General features: G+C 42.0%; 1 protein-coding gene across 1 annotated transcript in view; it reads left to right on the top strand.

The window, feature by feature from the left end:
• Window positions 1-24,311, top strand: part of grap2a (GRB2 related adaptor protein 2a) — an 81,927-nt gene extending 57,616 nt beyond the window's left edge. Inside the window, exons 5-8 of the mRNA XM_039765547.1 lie at window positions 15,865-16,039; window positions 22,528-22,623; window positions 23,063-23,143; window positions 23,336-24,311. Of these exons, the coding sequence (XP_039621481.1) occupies window positions 15,865-16,039; window positions 22,528-22,623; window positions 23,063-23,143; window positions 23,336-23,515 (532 nt within the window). The 3' untranslated portion in view covers window positions 23,516-24,311. The remainder of the gene's footprint in view (window positions 1-15,864; window positions 16,040-22,527; window positions 22,624-23,062; window positions 23,144-23,335) is intronic.
• Window positions 24,312-24,767: the final 456 nt, after the last annotated feature.

Below are 24,767 nucleotides of genomic sequence, written 5' to 3' on the forward strand. Positions count from 1 at the left end.
GATTTCAGTAGTGGACATTTTGATGTTTATGAATGTTTAAACTCACAAAAGCTGGATGTGAAGTTATCGATGAAACCGGTTGTGTGCTTACAATGCTTGACAGATGCCAAATGTCACTTCAACACAACAAATCCTGCAAATACTGTCGGAATTGAAACAAACCATGAAACTCAAACCAATTGTTACAGCAGCAATCCAAGCTGTGAGATTTGAGACAAGATTACTGTTCACATGGCCAACTGTACTTGCATGCTCAAGAGTAAGCTCAGCGCACAGCTTGGCCATATTACAACCGGAGGGCCGAACTGACAATGTGGTATACAAAGAGATCCTTAACAAATAATTATTGGCATATTTTTCCTCAGTTTAAAAAGGTTTACTTTTCTTCTTAATAAAAATTTTAATGCAGTACTTCGCCGCTGCAAAGCGCGGACATTTTGCTAGTAATCCATAAAATCAGAAGTGAAACGTGGAGGTTAAAAACAATAGAAAAAAGTCTTCTTAAAAACAACAAATTTAAAATAGAGCAGGAAGCATTCTTTAAAAATAAAAAATTAAAATAAAAAAAACAAGAAGAAGCCCGGTGCCTTTTTACCTGGCGGCCCTCCTGCTTCCTTTCTTTTTATTCCCCTTCAAGCCAACTCGCGCTTCTGTTTATCAAGATAAGCAGCCCCAGGAACAATCATGAATGTGGACGGCCCCTCACAGGTGCACTTTGGTGAGAAACGCCCACATCGCTAATCGCCCTGACAACCTTCAGCCACATAACCACCACGCCCCCTCACTAAGCTGCGAGTGCGGTGATTATTTATTTTAAAGCTGGACTTTGACAGGAGCTGTGGACCCGCTTTATCACACACGTGAAAGTTCACAGAGAGTTATAGCACGGTTTGTTCACTGAATGCTAGCAACTGGCGCACTAACGCTCGTTGGCAGTCGTGGCTTTGTCTCGAGAGAGGTAAACAAGGTTAGCACGCGAGTCGTATTCCAAACAAAGGTCGTATACCAAGCAAAATTTTTCTTGTCCAAACAGGACGTATACCAAGTTGGACTTATTCCAAAGCAGATAACCACTATATATATATATATATATATATATATATAAATATATATATATATATATATATATTGTCAGGGATGCCAGGGGCAATGACCCGGCCGGGACGCCGTGAGGTACCGGATGTGGGTCTGCGCCTACCCTGGATCACGTGGGGGCCGCCTTCCTGGTTGCTTTGGGGGCCACGGGTTGAGGGCATGGAAGCCCTACCCTGTAGGGGCCCGTGGTCACCGCCAGGAGGCACCCCAATGCCTTGGGGACCTGTTACCTCAGCACTTCTGCCACACCAGGAAGTGCTGGGGGGAAGAATTAAAAGGGCGTCCGGGGGAGTGTCAGGAACCACCTGGAGCTCATCCGGGAGCATATAAAAAGAGGCCATCTCCCTTCATTCAAGGCTGGAGTCAGGTGGAAGCAGGACGAGGCAGAAGAGGTGTGGAGGTGGCCCGAGAAGAAGGCATTTGTGGCTAGGACTGTGATTATTGGGGTTTGTGCACTTTATTGAACTGGGTCTGAGTGACCAAATCATTGTAAATAGTTGTAAATAAACGTGTGGTGGTTTGATAAACAACATGTCCGCCTGTCTGTGTCCGGGTTGGCTCCACAATATATATATATATATATATATATATATATATATATATATATATATATATATATATATATATATATGTATATATATGTATATATGTATATATATATATATGTATATATATATATATATTTGAGATGCTTCTAAGTGGAATCCTTTTAAAATTCCTCTTCAAGGTCAAATTCCACATATGCATATGCATTCCAAAGTCCACCTTTATTGCCCGTAAAGGGTCACCATGTATAATCCCTTCCTAAAATAGGTATAGCCCATTAGTCGCTGGGTTGGCTTCTCTTCTCTATACAAAAAGACATTGCAGTTCCAGATTAGACTATGAAGATATCATCAACGACTTTTCCAATTGGAAGACAAGAAAATGTTCGTCTCTGAACCTGGAAACCGGTAAAAGATTTCATGATGATACCTCTATGTTAATTTCACACTTCCTGTCGAAACAGTGAAACTTACATTTTATTTGTAGGCCATAAACATGTCCGAATATTAATGCACAAAAACATGATAACCGGCTGACATGACATCAACATGAGTTATGACTATGACATCCTGGATATCGAGACACAGAGTTTACTTGCAATTTGCGTATTTCTCTAGAAGAGGCCCTGCTAATTTCCACATGACACCTCATCGCATTTCGCACTGACGTGGTATTGTCATTAAAAATATGAATTGCACTTTTTAAAAAGATTATATCATTATATTTCTGCGGTGGACTAGCGCCCTGCCCGGGATTTTTTTCCTGCCTTGCACCCTGTGTTAGCTGGGATTGGCTCCAGCAGACCCCTGTGACCCTGTGTTGGGATATAGCGGGTTGGAAAACGACTGACTGACTGACATATCAGTTATATTTTGATAAAGTTCGCGTGTTATCTTTCAAAAATTTAGCTGAATACTGTAATGAGAAAATCCGGTGTATGTTAACCTTATTTTTATTAAATTTGCACACAAGTTAATACAGCGCACAAATACAGGTAACAGCGTTTGATGTAACCGGCCTCGCGTGGGGTTGGTCAGCTCTGGGCCCCGCACACCTCTAAGGCTTCTTCTGCCCATCCCTGCTCCTCACAGACCACCATGGCATCTGTTATCATTTTACATTTCAGATTATTTAACAGCAGTCTGATGAATGTTTTGTCTATTTTGATTCATTTATTTTTTTGTTTTTGTAAAATGCATATTTTTCTATGTTTATGGTATTACTTATGCATTTTGCTGCTAATTTGTGAGTTTTCAGAGCAGCCACAGTTGGTCGGAGCTGCGATAACACGGTGCCCATGCTGGTTGCAGTGTGACGTTATCTTTTGATCGCTGTATACTGTATGTCTGTTGACGTCCAAGTTTCAAGGCAAAATTCTTGTGAAATCTGATAGCGAATTGCAGCATTTAGTGTGTGAACTTTTGATTCTTAGACTCAACTGATTCTTGTTTCTTTAGAAAAAGTTTGTTTTTCATTTTGGGTTTGATCTTTCTTTTCTTTTGGACTTGGGTACAACTTCAACCTTGGGTTATACCTTCATCTTTATGACCTTCTCATGCCATTACCTACAGCAGTTTCTTACTGGCTCTGTACAGAAACAAGTACCTTCTCTGTCAAAGTAGAATAACTTTTTATTCTGCGATTGGAAGATGAAATAAGAGTCAAAATAGAGTACACACTGGGGTTGAAACCAGTCTTTCACCAAGTAAAAATCTTAAGTCAGAAAATAAAAATAAAAAAAAAAACCAGAGAAGTGCGATTAGAATCTTTATATTTATCCAAACACAGATACTGAAATGGCAAATAATATGACCTTATATACAGTCGATGTACAGGTAGGTGGTATAACCTGCTTGGCATTGCTGCCTGTCGCACCTCCTCCGGTGCCCATGGGTCAGCTGCAGGGTCTTCAGCCACCATTCACCAACGTTTCGCTCCTTTAATCGCTAGAACGCCTCCTGGTAGCGGAGCAGTGACAGGGACGTCTCCCTGTCACCCCCTGCAGCTGTTATTGGGGTTATTTGTTCTTTCCCCAGCTCCTGTCCTTTCTCCTCAACCAGAGCTGCCTTTCTCTGCCTCTTCTGCCAGATCTTTAATGGCCTTTCTTAGGTTCCTTCCAGTCACCCCTGCGTCCCTCAGGAGGCGTGTGGTTGACAGCCCCACATACTCTCGGCATCCCACTTCCACTGGGTAGATGGTGGTCTTCCAGCCGCCCTCCCTGCACTCCTCAGCCAGCTCGGAGTACTTGGCCTTCTTGCGCTCGAAGGCGGCCTCTATCTCCCCTTCAGATGGAATGGTCAGCTCAATGAGGTGCACCGATCTTACTTTGGTGGACCACACCACAATATCAGGGCGGAGTGATGTAGTTGTTATCTCCGTGGGGAACCTCAGCTGTTTGTTGAGGTCAACCCTCATGTTCCACTCTTGGTCAGGGGAAAAAGGCCTCGACATCTCTCTTGGCCTGGTGTAACTTTGTCCCCCCCCCTTCCGTAATGAAGCTGGTACAGTCCTCTGATAGTGGTGGTCCTGTGCTGCCCTGTCGACGCCCCTCCAGCACCTCAGCCAGTTTCCTCAGGACCTGGTTGTGGTGCCATCTGTAGCGCCCCTGGGAAAGTGCGATCTTGCAGCCTGACAAGATGTGCTGGAGACTTGCATTGGGCGCGTTGCAGAGTGCGCAAATAGCATCTTGAAAAAAGGCTTTTGGAGAACTCTGGGAAGCTGCCTAAGCAATGGACAACACGAAACTCACCATAATGGCATCTCCATCTCCTGTCAATATTCAAAATGGCACGACAATAAGATATTAAAATGTTTCATCGTTGTCAGGAATTAATATAAAACAAAATAATTATTTGTATCAAACTCTCAACCTCACAAACTCCAGAATAATCATTAAGAAATCCGAGGAACTCCTCAGGAAAGCAAATAAAAACGAATAAAGAATAGCAACCATAAGAATACCATGGAAAGATAAACATCAACTACGACATTATTTTTTTTCATATGTGATTGTAGATCAAAGTGCTTAGTTGATTTAAATAGCACATTTTACACACAAAGCCAACTCAAAGTGCTTTCTAGATTCATTGATAAAAACTTACAAAGCAATTAAAAAAGGCAATGAAAAGGACAGGAAATAAACATTACAGATGGGTGCCAAGACCAAAATACCACCTAGCCTCTCCTGGGCATGGCATTCTATAGCACATAAATGTATCGCAATTATGAGGAGGCTCCTGTGGAGCTTTCTGTATCTTCCCAACATTGCAAGAAGCTACAGTATACTTTGCCCATGTGGCGATTGTGCCAACACCAAGTACCAGAGTTAAAAAAAATAAAAAGGCACAAATATAGTTTATAATTTTTTTTAAATGTTAGTCTATCATATATCCTCCCTATGGCATTTGCCACTTGATTGACATACAGGGCGGCCAGTCTGAGATCTCTTTTCTTTTAACACACTGGTCATCCCACACACACGATGCAAAACTCCGGCTATCTAAGTGATCTAGTTGGCCTTCCAATTTATATCAATTAAAGAAAGGATTTAAAAAAGAATTGTTGTTTATGGGCTGGATGTGGAATTGGAAGAGGATTTTTTTCTCTCACAATGTCACAATCGAAGTGCATTTGTCTGATCTGTCAATTTGTCATTGCTAATCCAAAGAAGGAAAATCTGGAAAGACACTTTCGAACTGTTCATAAAAACTACTAACCTGTCTTCCTTCTGAAAAGCGATCTGAGAAAGAGTGTGAGCTGGAGGGCTGATCGCACCCCAAATAGAGACAGACGGCCCTGGGAAAACCACAAACCCTGAAACACTGACTACACATTGCTCCTTATCCTTGCACTATAACGCGTAATACAAGCCTTGCGCGGTACTCCGCCGACTTATAAGCCTTGCAGCCTGTCAGTTTGGAATTGATTGTTTTCTTTTATCTCTCTCTGCTCCTAGCGGAACTGTTATATCTGACTTGCCATGGAGCACGTTTAAGCTCATGTGTTTGCGGTGTTTGAATAAAAATCCTTCTTTTTTTCTACGACCTTCTGTGTCTCTGTGCAAATCTGTGACCCAAGCGTGACAAGTGGTACCAGGAGTGGTTGCACAGATGGATGCCGCTGAAGACTTATTTCAGAAGTCTAAAACATATGCACTTAAAGACTGGGAACTAAACATGGATGACCCAATCCGTGCGCAAATTCAAGATTTGATACATAAAGTGCACTGTTGGTTTGAAGGTGACGTGATGGAAACAGTTGTCGTGAATATATTACTGGCCGGCATACCTGAAGTTCTTCGAGATGAATTTCTACGCCATGATATTAAATCATTAACGATTATGTCCAGACGATTAAAGGGTTCACAGTCCGCTTGGAGAAAGAGCGGTGGATTTCGTGCTGCTTCGCAACCTGTGAACGAACGTCCAGGACATTCTCCGCTCGATCGACAAGCTGCAGGACCTGAAAATCTAATGGGGTCAGGTAGGACCCCGGGAAATCCAGTCGTAGATGGGACGCCTGTTTCTGGGGAGACAGCGGCAACAGCGGGTCAACGAGACCGTGGACACTACAGAGCACGTCGATGTGGACGTCGCAGAGGATATTTTGGAAACGGAGCCGACCGTAGATGTTTCCGATGTGATCAGCTCGGCCATTTGGCAAGAGAATGTCGCTTGTCTCCAGCTCATTCAATGGGGATTGGACTGGCCAGATTTGTTGCTCAACTATTACATATCCGGATGGAAAAGATGGCTTGTTGATCCCGGTGAAATTGGGGGACAGAGAAATCTCAGCATTGTTAGACTCGGGAAGTGACCTTTGTATTGTGAGACGAGACTGTCTTAATGAACAATGCCTTAGAGACTGTGAGACTGTAAAAATACGCTGTGTACATGGTGATGTTAAAGATTATCAGACTTTACTTCTTCCTTTAACTTATAGGGTCGCCACTTTAAGGTTTGGTCTGCCGTTTCGGACTCGTGCCCTTGGCCATTACTCATAGGACGGAGAAATGCCCTTTTTCCGAAACTGATTAATAAATGTAAGGGACCAGTAGTCCAGTCCACTAATGAACTTAGTGGGGGGGGAAGAAGAAGAAAACAAGACGAAGAACTGGTAGCGGCGGGGAAAATCTAGAGCCCAACTTAGATATTGAACCCGATCTCTCCAGCGAGACGGAGGAGGTCACCCCCGACAATCTTCCAGAATGGGCTGGTCCTTCTACATCTTCCCAGATTGCAAACGCCTCCGAACACAAACCGAGCGTTAACGAACAATCAGATTTTGTGCGTTTGCAGCATACTGATAGCTCATTAGAATATGCATTTAAACAGGCTCGCCCTGCTAATGACTCTTATTACCAAGAGCGTAATTCCGGGGGTGTGAAACACCACACTTTATAGAAAAGGACGGTTGCCTTTTCAGAGTGATCTCAGATCATTTGGAGGGGGAATTTATTGAACAACTGGTGGTACCTGAAGCACATAGGGAAACTGTTTTGCATCTGGCACATTCACACATCTTGGGGGGGCACCTCGGTGCCGACAAAACTAGAGACCGGTTATCAAAACGATTTTATTGGCTTAATATGGGAAAAGATGTTGAACGATTTTGTACTTCATGTCCAGACTGCCAGATCGTCTCTGCTTATAAGCCTCCTCGGCTCCCCTTTGTCCTATACCCATATTGGAAGTTCCCTTTCAGCGTGTGGGATTAGATATTGTGGGACCATTACCTAAGACTAAGGATGGGTACCAATATTTGCTGGTGTTGGTTGATTATGCGACACGATATCCAGAAATGATGTGCTGAAAAGGCCAACTCTTCGGCTGTAGCCAAAGCACTATGTGAAACTTTTACTCGTATTGGTATCCCTAGAGAAATCTTAACTGATCAGGGCACACCTTTCACTTCTCGTGATGAAACAATTGTGTGACAGCTTTGCTATTAAGAAATTGAGTACTACTGTTTACCATCCTCAAACGAATGGTTTAACCGAGCGATTTAACAAAACATTGAAACAGATGATCAGGCGAGTTGCTCATAATGATCCCACAACATGGAACACTGTCCTACCTTTTGTTTTGTACGCGTTGCGAGAATCACCACAAGCGTCCACTGGCTTGAGTCCCTTCGAGTTGTTATAGGCAGGCAGCGCGAGGCATCCTGGATGTGGTACGTGAGGAATGGATAGGAAGAGAGAGCAGCTAAGGTCCAAGCTTTGCAGATCGACTAATTTCGTTGCAAGACAGAATTTCTATGCTTTCCTCTATTGCTGTGGAACACCAACAACGAGAACAGGAAACTCAGAAGCGTCTTTACGATAGGCGCAGCAAGCTCCGTGAGTTCAAACCTGGCGATCGTGTTTTGGTACTGGTTCCCTCGGATCCACACAAATTCTTAGCTAAATGGCAGGGCCCGCCATTATTGAGGAGCGTATGAGTCCAGTAAATTACAAGGTTAGAATACCGGGCCGGCGCAAACCATTCCAGATTTTACACATTAACCTCTTGAAGGAATGGCACGACCGACAAGAGGTTAACACTTCCTTGGCTGCTGTTTCTCAGACCGATGTTACCATTGGTAACGATCTTACTGACACGCAAAAGACAGAACTGTTATCTTTGATAGAACGGAACACTGATGTCTTTTCAGATTTACCAGGCAAGACTAACATTACAAAACATAAAATTACCACAGAACCTGATGTTCGCAGACAGATGCGCCGTTCGGATACCGAAGCGCAAATATTGTGAAGAGGTAAAAAGATGCTGACACTGGGTGTAATTCGTGAAAGTAAAAGTGACTGGTGCAGCCCAGTCGTATTAGTCCCAAAGCAAGACGGTTCGGTTCGGTTCTGTATCGATTTCAGACGCTTGAATAAGGTCTCTAAATTGATGCTTATCCCATGCCCCGTGTCGATGAACTGTTGGAAAAACTGGGTCAGGCGAGCTATATCTCCACGCTAGATCTCACGAAAGGCTATTGGCAGGTGCCTTTAGAGGCTAGCAGTTGTGAGAAAACGGCATTTGCGACTCCTGACGGACTCTATGAATTTACAAGACTCCGTTTGGTCTTCACGGGCACCTCTAACTTTTCAGCGTATGATGGATCAGATCCTACGTCCTCACTCTGAATATGCTGGGGCATACCTTGACGATGTCGTGATTTTTAGCAATGATTGGAAAACACACTTAGAGCCGTTCTTGAAAGCTTGAGACAGGCTGGCCTTACTGCTAACCCTAAGAAATGTAAACTAGGCATGTCCGAGACTCATTACTTAGGCTATTCTATGGGCAAGGGTTTACTTAGGCCACAATTAAGGAAAATAGAAGAAATGCTTGTTTACCCGAGACCTGAGACACAGAAACAAGTACGCTTTCTGGGACTCGCTGGTTACTACAGAAAATTCATTCCAAATTTTGCACATAGAGCTGCTCCTCTTACAGAACTTACTAGAGGCAGAAAAACCGACCTATCTTGTGGACAGAAAATTGCGAACGTTCTTTCAACGATTTAAAAAAAGCATTGTCTTCTTACCCGGTTCTAAGGAACCCGGATTTCACAAAAGATTTTATCTTGCAAACAGACGCAAGTGCATTTGGTGTGGGCGCAGTCCTGTCACAAATTTTTGATGGAGAAGAACATCCAATCACATATTTGAGTAGGAAATTACTTCCTAGGGAACGCAATTATTCTACAATTGAGAAAGAATGCTTGGCAATTAGGTGGGCTGTGGAAGCGCTTCGCTATTACTTGTGGGGACGAAACTTCACTTTGGTAACTGATCATGCTCCACTTCAGTGGTTGTACCGACAGAAAGATACAAACTCTCGTCTAATGAGATGGTTTCTGGGTTTACAACCTTACAGTTTCACAGTAAAGCACCGACCAGGTTCTGAACACGTCAACGCAGACGTGTTATCACGACTAAATGAACCTAGTACAGAGAGTCGCTTGATTCACAGGAATGTGAATAAAGCTGAGGGGGAGGGTGTGAGCTGGAGGGCTGATCGCACCCCAAATAGAGACAAACGCCCCTGGGAAAACCACAAACCCTGAAACACTGAATACACATTGCTCCTTATCCTTGCACTATAACGCGTAATACAAGCCTCGCGCGGTACTCCGCCGACTTATAAGCCTTGCAGCCTGTCAGTTTGGGAATTGATTGTTTGCTTTTATCTCTCTCTGCTCCTAGCGGAACTGTCATCTCTGACTTGTCATGGAGCACGTTTAAGCTCATGTGTTTGCGGTGTCTGAATAAAAATCCTTCTTTTTTTCTACGACCTTCTGTGTCTCTGTGCAAATCTGTGACCCAAGCGTGACAAGAGAAAGGAGAGGGAATTAAAATCGCAGTTGAGACGCAATGGAAGGCGTGTGCACAACTTGACAGCATACGCTACAGAGCAGACTGAAAATTGTCTGTCAGACTTTATCTAATGGAAAAAAAGTAACGATTTGAGTGTTGCCCAATGTAGCGGAGTAAGAGTAGCGTTTCTTCATCACAAATGTTCTCAAGTAAAAGTAAAAACTATGGTGCAGTAAAACCTCTCTTAGAAGTGCAATTTTTTTAAAAAGTTACTGAAGTAAATGTAACAGAGTAAATGTAACTCATTACTACCCACCTCCGATACTCAGTATATATATACAGTATAGAGAGAGAGAGAGAGAGAGAGCATTTTTAATGTAGGTAGATCATATTGACCTGGTCATTATAAAAGTAGCTCGCAAGCTGAAAAAGTGTGGGCACCCCTGACATAGATCGTTGTAGACATGGAACACACATGAAATGCATGTGTTCCAAATAACGATATAGTATTTATAAAAGGTGTCATTTTGCTTGTCTTCTAACTCTATACAACTCTAAACAACTGACACACAGGTAAACAGACTTGAGCTGAGAAAACTGTGTGACGGTGGGGGATGTGATAGCAGGCTGCTTGCTGTTTGCTGCTTATCAACACATTTAAAGGACAAAAGACGTTGACAGAGAGGTGAGAAGCGATTTAAGGTGGGACGGATCTACACGTTTTTTTGTAGGCTTGGGTAATTCTAGTGTTAAAAAAGCCTGTAGTGACTGGATTAGGGACACGAATGAAAAGTGTTGACTGAGTACTTATTCTACAAAGATCAATTTTGCTTATTTTAGTCTTCTTCTTCTTTCAGCTGCTCCCATTAGGGGTTGCCACAGCGGATCATCTTTTTCCCTATCTTCTTGTCCTCGTCATCTTGTTCTGTCACAACCTTTCACCTGCATGTTCTCTCTCACCACATCCATAAACCTCCTCTTAGGCCTTCCTCTCTTCCTCTTGCCTGGCAGCTCTATCCTTAGCACCCTTCTCTCAATATACCCAGCATCTCTCCTCTGCAGATGTCCAAACCAACGCAATCTCACTTCTCTGAATTTGTCTCAGAGTTTAAATCACCATGCTTTCCATGTTGAGATTCAATGTAGTAATGAGCACAAATCGACATCTGATCTGTGGTTTGAAAGCAAATATTGTCTTTTCATGTCCTAAAGATTCTGCACTTTCCCTCAGTAATAAAAGAATGTCTGCCTTGTAAATTTCAGCCAATTACTATAACTGATCTAAGCTAAATTTGGCAGTAGCTTCCATTCAAAGTTTTCTTTTGCAGCTTGCATACGTGACTGAATAAACCAGCAGACGTTTTGACACAGTTGTTGGTTTCGTAGTCAAAGGATGTGGCTGCTGATTAAACCTCAACATAAGTCAGCATAAGGTGCTGTGTGAAACATTGTATCCAGTATATCGTCTGTATAATTTAGTATAATTTACTAATAAATATTGAGCATTGAGGCTTATGTAGTGGACTGTCCTGAGAATGCCTTATCACCCAAAATATTGTATTTGGGATTTATATTGTTATAAAGTGAGTCAAAGTTGGCTTTGCATTGTAATTAATCATTTTATGTTGACACTGCTACTGAAGATGAGTTTCCCCAAATATATGGCAACTAAAGCCCCGTAGCTGTAATAGCTGATTAGTCTTTTAGTCAGACAGAAAGTAGTCATGGAGAGGAATGAGATCTTGGAGAATTCCTTCAAACTGCCCGGTTGGAGTACAGGGCACCCACTTGGCAAGAGTGCAGCTATGTGCCCCATTAAAATAAACAGGTGAGGTTAAGAACACTAAGGTTATGTCCACACTACAGCATTCTCATTTAAAAATGCAGAGATTAGTCTCTGTTTTCACCTTTTGTCCACACCACCCTGCTGTTTTTCAACCCCTAAAAAATTGAGACTTTTGAAAAAACACTCACCCCAGAGGGCCATATACTTCTGAAAATGCTGGCTCATCTTTGCAATGTAAATGGGCGAAGACAGAAAGCTTTGAAAATGCTGACTCTCAGATTGGTTTGTTCTTATTGTGTGGCCCTTGCATGACTGGATGCTGCTCTTTATATTTTCTCCGATGTGTTGTTCACCTTACACTTACTGTACGTGTTGCTCTCAATAGCAATTCCATTGCTGTTCTCCATGTGTAAATACAAACTGCAAATGAATGTCTAGCGTGGAGGACACAGCCTTTTCCTTTTTTCTACCTATGCACACATGCCCAGTGTAGGCATTTGTGTTTATGGTCGTTTTAACATAGATGGGATACTTTTGTAAATGACGTGAGAACAATATTGTGGATGGAGAACATTTTCATTTTAAATTAAAATGTGGTAGTGTGGATGTAGTCTAAGGGTGGCTGGGCTATTAAATCAGTACCAGTGCTAAAAAATAGAGGGGGGAGCTCTGCAGTGACCGCCTCAAGGATTTCTAAAGAGCTCCTCTCAAACTGGACAAACATCAGAGAATTGTTTCTGCAGTAGCCTCAGGATGGAATATAAAGCTGGACAGTATATAAACACCTCTGTCGACTGGTAAGGGAATTGTGAAAACATGACCATGGTCATGCAAAGATAGTCACAAACTGGCAACAGCTATCTAAAAAAATAACAGTGCACAAAGGAGACAGTGTGGCCATGTAATGTCACCATAATAAAATATCTACTATATAATAAAGCACTGAGGTTGTGTGTCCTGACCCACAGAGCAATCTGATTGGCCTGTTTGGCTTTGGTGTGATTGGTCAGTTAGGCTTTGGTAACACAACAAAAGAGGAAGTGCGAACGTGAGACACACGAGGGACATATGAGGCTTGCTGAGTTGCCTTCAAAGACGGCAAATGCCAAACCGGACTGAGTCTGAGAAGCGGGAATACGTTTGAAAATGGTAGTGCCAGTGAAGAAAGGTTCAGACAGACATGAATACAGAAGTAAAGGGATGAAATTACACAGAGAGCAAAAGGTGGTAAATATTTTTAAGTATTCGAATGCTTGTCTTTGGATAGCTACCAGGGCTAGTGAAAAAGTAAATAGGGTAATAATTCCAAAATTCAAGTTAGTAAGTATTGTGACACTAGGGGTCGCTGTCGCTCCTCCAAACCCGCAGACAACACGTCCAGACACCAGGTAAAAGCCCCAGAAATAATTTTAATTTCTTGAATAATGTGCACAAAGCACCTCCACCTCCACAATATACAATAATAAATCAATAATCAACAATACATCAATCCTCCTCTCCACCCAGCAGCTCCGTCACACTCCCTCCCAACTCCGGCTCAGTCTGCTGGGTTTCCCACAGTCCTTTAAATAGTGCTCGACACGGAAGTGCTTCTGTCCTTCAGTCCATGTGATTCCATAGCACTTCCGGGTCAGATGAAAACTCTTCTTTTTCTTCATTTCTTCCGTCCCCATGACTAGGGAGTACTTCCAGGCTATGAGGAAAATATAAATCCCTGTGCCTCCCTGCAGCGTCCCCTGGCGGGCCCCACGGTATCCAACAGGACTGTGAAGCCAAACTCCATTGTTAATGATGCCCTGCAGGAATTCGGGGCACCTCCATGTTGCAGGGAGGACTCCATCTAGTGTCCTGGGGGTGTTGGCCGAGATTAACTGCCGGCCATCTCTCACAGTATAAAATATGCTAAAACCACGAATCCTAAAAGAGAGAGAAGCTTAGGACCTCATGGAACAGACAGGCGTTTAACATCTATGGAGTAAGGGTGCTACTGTATATAAATCAAATGTATTAGTATTATTATTAAGGTAGATAATGGAAAAATGATTTAAGTCCTCCTTATTCCTTTGCTAATTTATTTTCTACCTTATGTTCACCTCTCTGTGGGGTTAAAGTTTTTGGGTGCTGTCATTGCTTTGGATAACACATTACAATAGCTTACATGGTTCCTGTCTGTGGTGAACAACATAAGAAAAAGCTTTAGAAGTATGAAAGTGACAAGCTAAACTATTGATATTCACATGTATTTCTTTTAATTTATAACTGAAGTACAGGAAGGTCAAGTAAACTCTTGATTGAAGTGGCAACTTTATTATTTAATGTCCAGTTCTTTAGACACTAGACCAGAAGAGTTTTCCTCATGTATTTATTTGAGGCACATCATGTAAATGTAACACCCCATCCATTAAAATAAGATACACTGCACACAAAAATTAAAGGAACACTTTAAAGAAACACATTAGATACATCAGATCTCAATATGAAGTTGGATATCTATACAAATAACGACAGGGCAATGTCTTAGGAACAAAAGGATGCCAAGTCTTTTAATGGAAATAAAAGTTTTCTGCCTACAGAGGGCTCAATTGTGTAGACACCCTAAAATCAGAGTGAAAGAAGATGTGGCAGGCTAGTCCATTTTTTCAAAAACTTAATTTCTGTTACTCAAAATGCTTTTCAGTATCTTGTGTGGCCCCCACGAGCTTGTATGCATGCTTGACAATGTCGGGGCATGCTCCTAATGAGACGACGGATGGTGTCTTGTGGCATTTCCTCCCAGATCTGTATGAGGGCATCCCTGAGCTGTTGTACAGTCTGAGGAGCAACCTGGCGGCGCCTAATGGACCGAAACATAATGTCCCACAGATGTTCTATTGGGTTTAAGTCAGGGGATTGTGAAGGCCATTCAATTGTTTCAATTCCTTCATCCTCCAGGTACTGCCTGCATACTCTTGCCACATGAGGCCGGGCATTGTCGTGCATTAGGAGGAAACCAGGACCTACTGCACCAGCGTAGGGTCTGACAATGGGTCCAAGGATTTCATCCTGATACCTAATGGCAGTCAAGGTGTCTTTGTCTAGCTTGTAGAAGTCTGTGCGTTCCTCCATGGATATGCCTCCCCAGACCATCACTGACCCACCACCAAACTGGTCATGCCGAATGATGTTACAGACAGCATAACATTCTCCATGGCTTCTGCAGACACTTCAACGTCTGTCACATGTGCTCAGGGTGAACCTGCTCTCATCTGTGAAAAACACAGGGTGCTATTGGTGGACCTGACAATTCTGGTATTCTATGGTAAATGCCGATCGAGCTCCACTGCGCTGGGTTGTGAGCACAGGGCCCACTAGAGGACGTTGGGCCCTCAGACCACCCTCAAGAAGTCTGTTTCTGATTGTTTGGTCAGAGACATTCACACCAGTGGCCTGCTGGAGGTCATTTTGTAGAGCTCTGGAAATGCTCATCCTGTTTGTCCTTGTCCAAAAGAGCAGATACCAGTCCTGCTGATGGGTTATGGACCTTCTATGGTCCTGTCCAGCTCTCCTAGAGTAACTGCTTGTCTCCTGGAATCTCCTCCATGCCCTTGAGACTGTGCTGGGAGACACTGCAAACCTTCTGGCAATGACACACATTGATGTGCCATCCTGGAGAAGTTGGATTTCCTGTGCAACCTCTGTAGGGTCCAGGTTTCGCCTCATGCTACCAGTAGTGACACTGACTGTAGCCAAATGCAAAACTAGTGAAGAAACAGTCAGAAAAGATGAGGAGGGAAAAATGTCAGTGGCTTCCACCTGTTAAACCATTCCTGTTTTGGGGGTCATCTCATTGTTGCCCCTCTAGTGCATCTGTTGTTAATTTCATTAACAGCAAAGCAGCTGAAACTGATTAACAACCTCCTCTGCTACTTAACTGACCAGATTAATATCCCAGAAGTTTCATTGACTTGATGCTATATTCTGATTAAAAAGTGTTCCTTTAATTTTTTTGAGCAGTATATTAGTGCTGAGGTTACCAAAATTTTGTATAATACTCAGATGATTCATAAATTGATTCTGTGTATTGTATCTTTCATTGGACTGTAAAGATTTCTATATTGAATCTGTGTATTCATTTGCTGTGTTTCAGACATGACTTAGACGTGCAGCATTTCAAAGTGATGAAAGATGGCAAAGGAAACTATTTCCTCTGGACAGAAAAATTCCCCTCCCTTAACAAGCTGGTTGACTTCTACAAGACTTCCTCCATTTCCAAACACAAGCAGATCTTCTTGCGGGAGGGCACCAGGGACGAGCTCCAGCAGGTAAGGTTTGGTTTAAGGTAGCAACTGAGCGTTGAACTTTTTAAACAAAGCTTAGGAATCCATTTTTGTCAAATAGGTTTTTTTAAAAAGAGAAACAAAAGAAGTGTATTGAAATCATTTTGATTTATTGAAACCTGGGTTCGCTTCCCGGGTCCTCCTTGCGTGGAGTTTGCATGTTCTCCCCGTATCTGCGTGGGTTTCCTCCAGGTGCTCCGGTTTCCTCCCACAGTCCAAAGACATGCAGGTCAGGTGCATTGGTGATCTGAAATTGTCCCAAATGAGTGTGCTGTGTTAGGATATAGCGGGTTGGAAAATAACTGACTGACTGATTGACTGAATTCACCCATTTGTATAAAAATAACCGGAACTGAAAAAAGAAATTGTTTTAATAATTTTTACTTACTGGAACTTTAGTCTCCTTCAAAGTACTCTCCACGTGAATGAATGCACTTATTCCTATGATTTGGTAAATTGCTGAAGAGGAAGTTGTCCAATGCCTGCAGTGATTTTACAAAAAAACAATTTCCTTTGAGTTCTTTTTTCATATGCGGGAACAAGAAAAAGTCACACAGAGCAAGATAGGGAAGGTGGCAAGAACTCCCTAAACACACAAGTCAACTCAGAAATCTCTTCAATAGTCCGAGGATGATCTTCGTAAATTGCATTTCGAATTTTTTCAAGACTTACGTCATTCCTAATTGTGGAAGGTCAGCCAGATCTTGGTTGGTCTTAAGTGACATTTCCCCTCATTTGAAACGCAAAGCCACTTGTAGGCCTGTGTTTTACTTAAAGCTTCCTCTGTAAAAGCAGTTTCAAGCATCAGTACAGTTTCAGCAGCTGTTTTCTCTAAGACAGTGGTTCTCAACCTGTGGGGCGGGCCCCCCTAGGGGGGCGCGAAGTAACAAAAAGGGGGGCACGAAGATGTGAAAAAAGAAAACAAGAATCAAAAATATGAAAAAAGCATCAGTTGAAACCAAAACAAATTAACTTAAATTACATTCTGATACAAGAACAATAAATATAGAGTTAGATAAATGTCGATAAAAGTTAAGTAGGTATAATAAAATATGCATCTACATTTCAAAAAATGTTAGGAGGGGCTTAATCAAAACTGTTATGAAAACTCGAGTCACAAATACTTAAAGGGTGAGAAACGCTGCCCTAAGGAAAAACAAAATTTAACGCAGACTCGCTGTTCTTTATGATCACCCATCACAAAAATCTCAGAACACGTTTAATAAGCACCAAGAAAAACCGACACGGAATGCTGTATGAACAATGCAGAGTGCCACAGAATAATGTAAGTATGCTGCATCTAACGGCAAAATTCTACGTCTAGATAGCGCACCAGGTATAGATTCCGGTTATTTTTGAGTACCCCCTCATACAGTGGATTCAGAAAGTATTCCGACTGATTCACTTTCTGCACACTTTATTGTGTTATAAATTTACTTTTAACTGCCTATCAATCTACACTCAATAACCCATAATGACAAAGTGAAAACTTGTTTCCAAAGGTTTCCAAATTTATTAATAATCAGAAAATGAAATCTCTCAATCGTATCAGTATTCAGACCCTTCATTTGATATTTTGTAGAAGCCAGTTTTGACATCAATTAAAGCTCCATGTGTTCCTGGGTAAGACTCTACAGGGTTTGCACACCTAGATTTGGACAGTCTATCCCATTCTTCTTGGCAGGACCTCTCAAGCTCCATTATTTGGGATGGTAGGCTTTTGTAAACTTCCATCTTCAGGTCTCTTCATAAATAATTAATAAGGTTTTAAGTCTGGGCTTTGATTGGACCATTCAAGGACAGTTCGATTCTTGTTCCAAAACCACTCCAGTGTTGACAGGCTTTGAGAGGTGAACCATCACCTTAGTGTGAGTCCACAAGCACTCTACAGTAGGTTTTCTTCAATGATCCTCCTTCCCTCAATTTTAACCAGTCTACCTCTGGTATAGCAAGATGCTGCCTCCACCATGCTTCATCATAGGGATGGCATTAAACAGTTGAATGGTAGTGCCTGGTCTTTGCCAGACATAGAGCTTGGAGTTTTGCTCAAAGATGTTCAGTTTTGGGCTGATCAGACCAGGGAATTTTTTTCCTTGAGCTCTCAGAGTTCAAACGTGCGTTCCTATACCTTTTTCTCAAGAGCTCTTCCATCTAACGTTACTCTGTAGCAAAAACTTTCAAGTGCTGCTCCCAAAAGGTTCTCCCATCTCAGTAGAGGACTTCTGAAGCACTCTTGGAGTGACAATTTGGTTTTTATTCACCTCCTTGACTGAGGCCTAGTATATCTGGTTGATCAGTTTGGCCGGATGGTCAACTCTAGGAAGAGTCCTGGAGGTTTCAAACTTCTTACGGTTCAAAATTATCAAGGCCACTCAGCTCCTAGGAACACTCAGAGCTTTACAAATGGTTCTATCCCTTTGTCCTGATGTATACCTCACCACAATTTGATTTGCGGAGGTCTACAGAGAGTCCCTTGGACTTCATGGCTCGGGTTTTGTCCTGAATTGTAAACCTTATATTCACAGGTGTGTGCCTTTCTAAATGATGTCCAATCAATTCAGCTTGCAACAGGTGAACCCCAGTCAAGTTCTTGACATCAATCATAATCAGTCATAAATCATAAAAGAGAGATTTTAGTTTTTGATATTTAATAAAGTTACAAAAAACATTCTGTGTTTTCAGTTTGTCATTATGGGTTATTGATTAGCATAAATGTCAAATCTATTCACTGCAATAAATGTGTGTGGAAAGTGAAGGAGTCTGAATAATTTCTGAAATGACTCCATGTACAAAAGCAATGAATGGAAAACATATATTTACTGAAAAATGTATTACGGGTGATTAACCATAGGGTCCTTCTATTGCAAGCAGGCAAGTCAGCAAACCATACAGTAAACACTTTTGGTTTGTGTACTCAAAAATTCAGCTAATTTCCTTGATGCATAAACCTGCTTAAGGCTGTAGAGAGAGAAAATTTGATCTGACAAACAATTTCAACTTATGCAAACATAGCCACATATGCATCACTATGAGTATCTTTCATGCACAGAACCCAAAATGCTTCTTGGACAAACATCTTAAGTATGTCTGTGGTTCGCTCATTCAAACGTATTAGGAAGTCCTGTTAATTACAGTTGCGTGTACAGCGTTGTGGTGAAAAGGTTGAAGACCACTGAGACCACTGCTGCTTTTTGATTGTCTAAGAGAAAACTGGCTAGTAAATATCCATGTGCAAATCAAACTTTTGCTCCATTGCTATTATACATACTGTCATAACCATTCCGACCTTTCAACAAAGATCAAATCATAAATATTTTAAAAAGCCAACTTGAGGCAGAGATACTTTAAGTGAATTATACGATGAGTAGTCTTGACAGAGCTGAGGGCAAAAAAGTGGAAGACATTAAGATTGGCAACCAAGTTGAAAGGAATAGACAGGATGTAAGTCTGGATAAACACTGGGGGAAAGCAAAAGTCAAAACCCCTCATCATAGAAATCGCCAGAGTAACTTTCTGCTACAGGGTCTTCTCTTCATATAAAACAAAGCACGTTCACTTATAAAGTATGCATCTTGGCTTTAAATAAGACAACGTGGCCACGTTCATTTCATGTCCCAAGAACGAATTCATGCACAACAGAACCCCGGCAATGTGACACAGCACGGCAACTAATTATAGCTCAATACTATAATATTACAAAACAGTCAGCGCATGTTCAAAATCAAAAACAAGGACATCATAGCATTTTTCATTCCACTTAAATTGTGTTATAGAAATACATACAGACATTTAAATTTATGCATACTGTACATACTTACATTTAAAAAATATTCCGGTCCTGTCACTTTTTTAATGTTTTCTTATGTTGCAGCCATATGCCAAAATCATTCAAATTAATTTTAAAAAATTTCGAAAAAATTATTTTAGACAGATTTATTAAAAATGTATTAAAAACTGTTATCTCACATTGTGACAAGTATCCAGATCTTTACTGATGTGACAGATGGCGGCCAGCACCATTACCCAGCTGGGATGCCTCCGGGGTGGAACTATTATTTGGCAGCCGTCGTGGGATGTAACGGTGCCTTGGATTGCTTCAGGGCTGTGTGGGAATTACTATTTGCCAGCACAGTCCTGTTGGGGTATGTGGATGCCACAAAGGGTAGCTGTGGGAGCTATAGGGAACTGCAGGAGCTGCTGATCTCTACTTTGGGCTTCAGTCGCACCTGGGAGCAATTTCAGACCTCCTTAATGAACCAGCTGGAGTGCTCAGGGGTGTGGCTTAAAAAGATGCCAGCCTCCTCCCAAAGGGAGCCAGAGTCGAAGGATAAGGCTGGTGAGGCTCAAAAGAGAAAAGAGGCTGCAAGACTCTAGAGGAAAGGGGGCAGAGTTTTACCCAGCTTGGGATCGTTGATATCGGTCCTTGTGGATTACTCTGGATGAGACCGCCTTTCCATGAAATAAAGGTTTTTGTTGTATTGAGCTGCTGGCGTTGTCTATTTGTGTCAGGTTGGGGCAGCAGGCGTACCCCAGGTCTTCACAGTGAGTATTCAGTTGAAGCACCTTTGACAGCGATTACAGCCTGGAGTCTTCATGGGTATGAAGGGACAAGCTTCACACACTTCAATTTGAAGATTTCCTGCTTTTTCTTTTCTATCGAGTTGTATGGAGACCGTCAGTTGACAGCTGTTTTCAGGTCTCTCCAAAAATGTATGATTGGGTTCAAGTCTGGGCTCTGGATGGATCCCTCAAGAACATTTACAGAGTTGTCCCTAAGCCTCTCTTGTATTGTCTTTGCTTTGTGCTCTGAGTGTTTATCATATTGGGAGGAGAACATTCAGCTCCATCTTTGGTCTGGAGTGCTCTGGAGCAGGATTTCATTCAAGATATCTCTAAACTTTGCTCTGTTCAGCTTTCCCACATCCCTGACTAATCTGCCACCACCATCCTTCACTATTGGAATGGTACTGCACAGGTGCCTGGTTTCCTCCAGACATAATAAACTACATTAAAAATATAAAAACAGTACTTGTCTTCACAACAGCTCAGTCTTCTTCTTCTTTTGATTGCTCCCATTGGGAGTTGCCACAGCGGATCACCTTTTTGCTCTGTTACACCCACCACCTTCATGTCCTCCATCACCACATACATAAATCTTCTCTTAGGGGTTCCTCTTTTTCTCTTCCCTGGCAGCTCTATCCTTATAATCCTTTTCCCAATATACCCAGCATCTCTCCTCTGCACATGTCCAGATCAACACAATCTCATCTCTCTGACTTTGTCTCAAAACCATCCAACCTCAGCTGACCCTTTAATGTTGTCATTTCTAATCCTGCCCATCTTCATCTCACCCAATGCAAATCTTAACATCTCTAACTCTGCCACCTCCAGCTCTGTCTCCTGCTTTCTGGTCAGTGCCACTGTCTCCAAATCATCCGTCCTGTAGACCTTCCCTTTCACTCTTGCTGATACCCGTCTGTCACAAATTACTCTTGACACTCTTCTCCACCAATTCCACCCTGCCTGCATTCTATTTTTCACTTCTCTTCCACAATCCCCATTACTCTGTACTGTTGATCCCAAGTATTTAAACTCATTCACCTTTGCCAACTCTACTCCTTGCATCCTCACCATTCCACTGATCTCCCTCTCATTTGCACACATGTATTCTGTTTTGTTCCTACTGACCTTCATTCCTCTCCTCTCTAGAGCATATCTCCACCTCTCCAGGGTCTCCTCAACCTGCTCCTTACTCTCGCTACAGATCACAATGTCATCAGCAAACATCATAGTCCACGGGGACTCCTGTCTAATCTTGTCTGTTAACCTGTCCATCACCATTGCAAATAAGAAAGGGCTCAGAGCCAGTCCCTGATGTAACCCCATCTCCACACCAAATGCATCCAAAACTCCTACTGCAAGCCTTATCACTGTCACAATTCCCTCATACATATCCTGTACAACTCTTACATACTTCTTTGCCACTCCCAAATTCCTCTTACAATTCCACAACTCCTCTCAAGGCACCCAGTCATATGCTTTCTCCAGGTCCACAAAGACGCAGTCCTCACAAAAGCTCAGTCCCATTCAATTTTCTGGAGACCATATAGCCTGTTCAAGGAGGAAACCGCCATACAGAGTGTTGGTCCACAACAAGGGCAAACACACAAACAGCCACACTCACCCATGCCAAGATCAATTTAAATCCCCCACTAAACAACACAGCTTGAATCTCCTCACTGGAAAAAAAAAAGTGTTTTGTGTCCAGGTACATAAGAATAACCAACCTAAAGTCACCTGGACTTGGTATACACTACATCATGGAAACTAGGTCTTTCTGTAGCTCCAAGGTGATTTTACATATTCCTACGAAAGTTGAGAAAATATTCTGCGTGCTCTATCAATGCTGCTTAGATCATTAAAAGTTGTGTACATAAAAGCAAAGATTTTGAAGTGTCTTTCATTTTATCCAGAGCAAGCGTGGAAGCTTAGAGGAGCGTGCAGGGCCATTTGGAATACCTCCAAATCCAATGCAGTCCCGAAGGCCATCTGATATTCCATCTCAGCAGGTAACATACCTTGGAATTAAATTATCTTCTTCTTTAAATGGAGAATTTGGAACTGTGAATTTCCATCTGAAAAGTAACCTAAGCTTTAGATCTATTCTGCCACCTAAAAGCTTCAAGGGACCATAGTTAATTTCCATGAGAAGCTTTTTTTATTGTTCGCAAATGTCTGCATGGATTTCTGAGTATTCCAGTTTAATCTCCTATCTCGAAGATGTGTGTGTGTTATGCTTGTGTTTTATGAGTGATTCTTGTGATGGACTGGTGTCCTATCCTGGATTGATTCTTGCCTGTGATATGGTTACCTACAAACCTGTAATGGAAAAAGCTGGTATGGATAATTGGAGTATCACAGGATCCAGATGGAATAGATAGCTCTATCATGAAAGTCTGTTACTGTCAGTTGAAACTGTTTTTATCCTTATATGGTTTCTTCTTTAAGGTGAGGTCACCTCCATTTGGTAACCCAGGTAGCAGCTCAACTCCACCTCGGCGTCAGTCTGAAGCTCATCCTGTACCGCAAGTAATTGTCAAGCTTTGTTCAATTATTGATTTTCATGGGTCATTCCCCTCTCTTTGCACCTATACAAATTCTCTGCTCATGCAGCCCCCATCACCTTTTTTTTTCCATGTTAATGCAATTTAATACAAGTTCATCTAAGAGGGTTGAGAAATTATTCAGCTCACCATTTGCTTTTTTTTTTTATGTCTCCAGGCTGGAGGAGTTATGCGTGTCCGCGCCCTCTATGACTTCTCAGCAGAAGAGGTGGACGAGTTGGGCTTTCAGCACGGGGATGTCATTGAAGTGCTGGATCGTTCTGACCCATCCTGGTGGAAAGGGCGTCTTCGGGGACAAGTTGGATTGTTTCCTAGCAACTACATTGCCCAGCTTTGAACTGGACTTTTACAATAGAAGGACTATAAACGAGAACTTGGAATGACTTGATGTGAGGAGCAGAGAAATTCGGAAAGAGAAATATCCTTAATATCAATGCATTTCTTCGTCATGTTTGAGGATCCTTTCTGGTTGTGAATAATCAGCCCCTTTTAAAGACATGAAAAATAAAAAAAAAATGTCCATTACACTATGCTTCTCTTCAGACATGTTTCCAGTAAAGACAAGATTTTATCTGAGATAAAGAATTCTGTCTTCAAGAAGAAAGCCCCATTAGATGGTGTAAACGTCAAAAAAGTAAGAGAAGTGGAGTGACTGTCTTTTTGGACCTCAATAAAATTCAACTTTAAAGCCATCCTTTATTGGACTTTGTGGAAGGCAAATCTAAAACTGTATTTATTTATCATCTAATCCCTAAATTTTTCATGTTTTTTCTTCTCTTGAGAACTTTGTTGGTTTTTAATTGTTGTTTCTTTTACATCATGTTATATAGACCAATAAGTTTTTGAATGTGCACAGTGGTATCCATGTTTGGAGGGCAGAATGTTTAAAAACGTTAGAACTGAGAAAATAGCTTATAGCGTATTTTAAAGTTTAAGGAGCTAGACTGCTGGATCAAGAACACCCCCCTCCATCCCTCCCATATGTGCCGATCTGCTTCCACAAGCTTTTTTTGGCTCCTTGCACCCAGCATAATCGTAAGATGCTGCTTGTGGTGATACCAAGACACGAGTAATTCATTTTAACCTTCGTATTCTTTCACTTACAGAGCCTATTAAAAGTGGGAGTTTTCACATTTTAATGTTATGTTAAACACCTCCCAGCTGATTCTGAGGTTCATTGCTTGCTTCTACTTATACTTGTGTGGACTGGGTGTTGAGTAGTGTCATGGGGTCCGGTGGTTGGGGGGCATCTGTTGGTGAAGACAGATTCACTGATCTCGACTTTGCTGACGATGCTGTGATCTTCGCCGACTCAATGGAGGCTCTGATCAGGGCTCTCAAGAGACTGAGTGAGGAGTGTGAGTGTCTGGGCTCGTGAGTGTCCTGGATCAAAACCAAAATTTGGCCTTTAACTCTTTGAGGGCTGAATATTTTTTCCAAAAAACATAGTTTTCTAAAAAGGAATTGCTTCAATACAATACAATACAATACAATTTATTTTTGTATAGCCCAAAATCACACAAGAATGAGTTTTAACAGGCCCTGCCTCTTGACAGCCCCCCAGCCTTGACTCTCTAAGAAAACAAGGA

This window comes from Polypterus senegalus, chromosome 10, assembly GCF_016835505.1.
Source record: "Polypterus senegalus isolate Bchr_013 chromosome 10, ASM1683550v1, whole genome shotgun sequence".
Lineage (NCBI taxonomy): Eukaryota > Metazoa > Chordata > Cladistia > Polypteriformes > Polypteridae > Polypterus > Polypterus senegalus.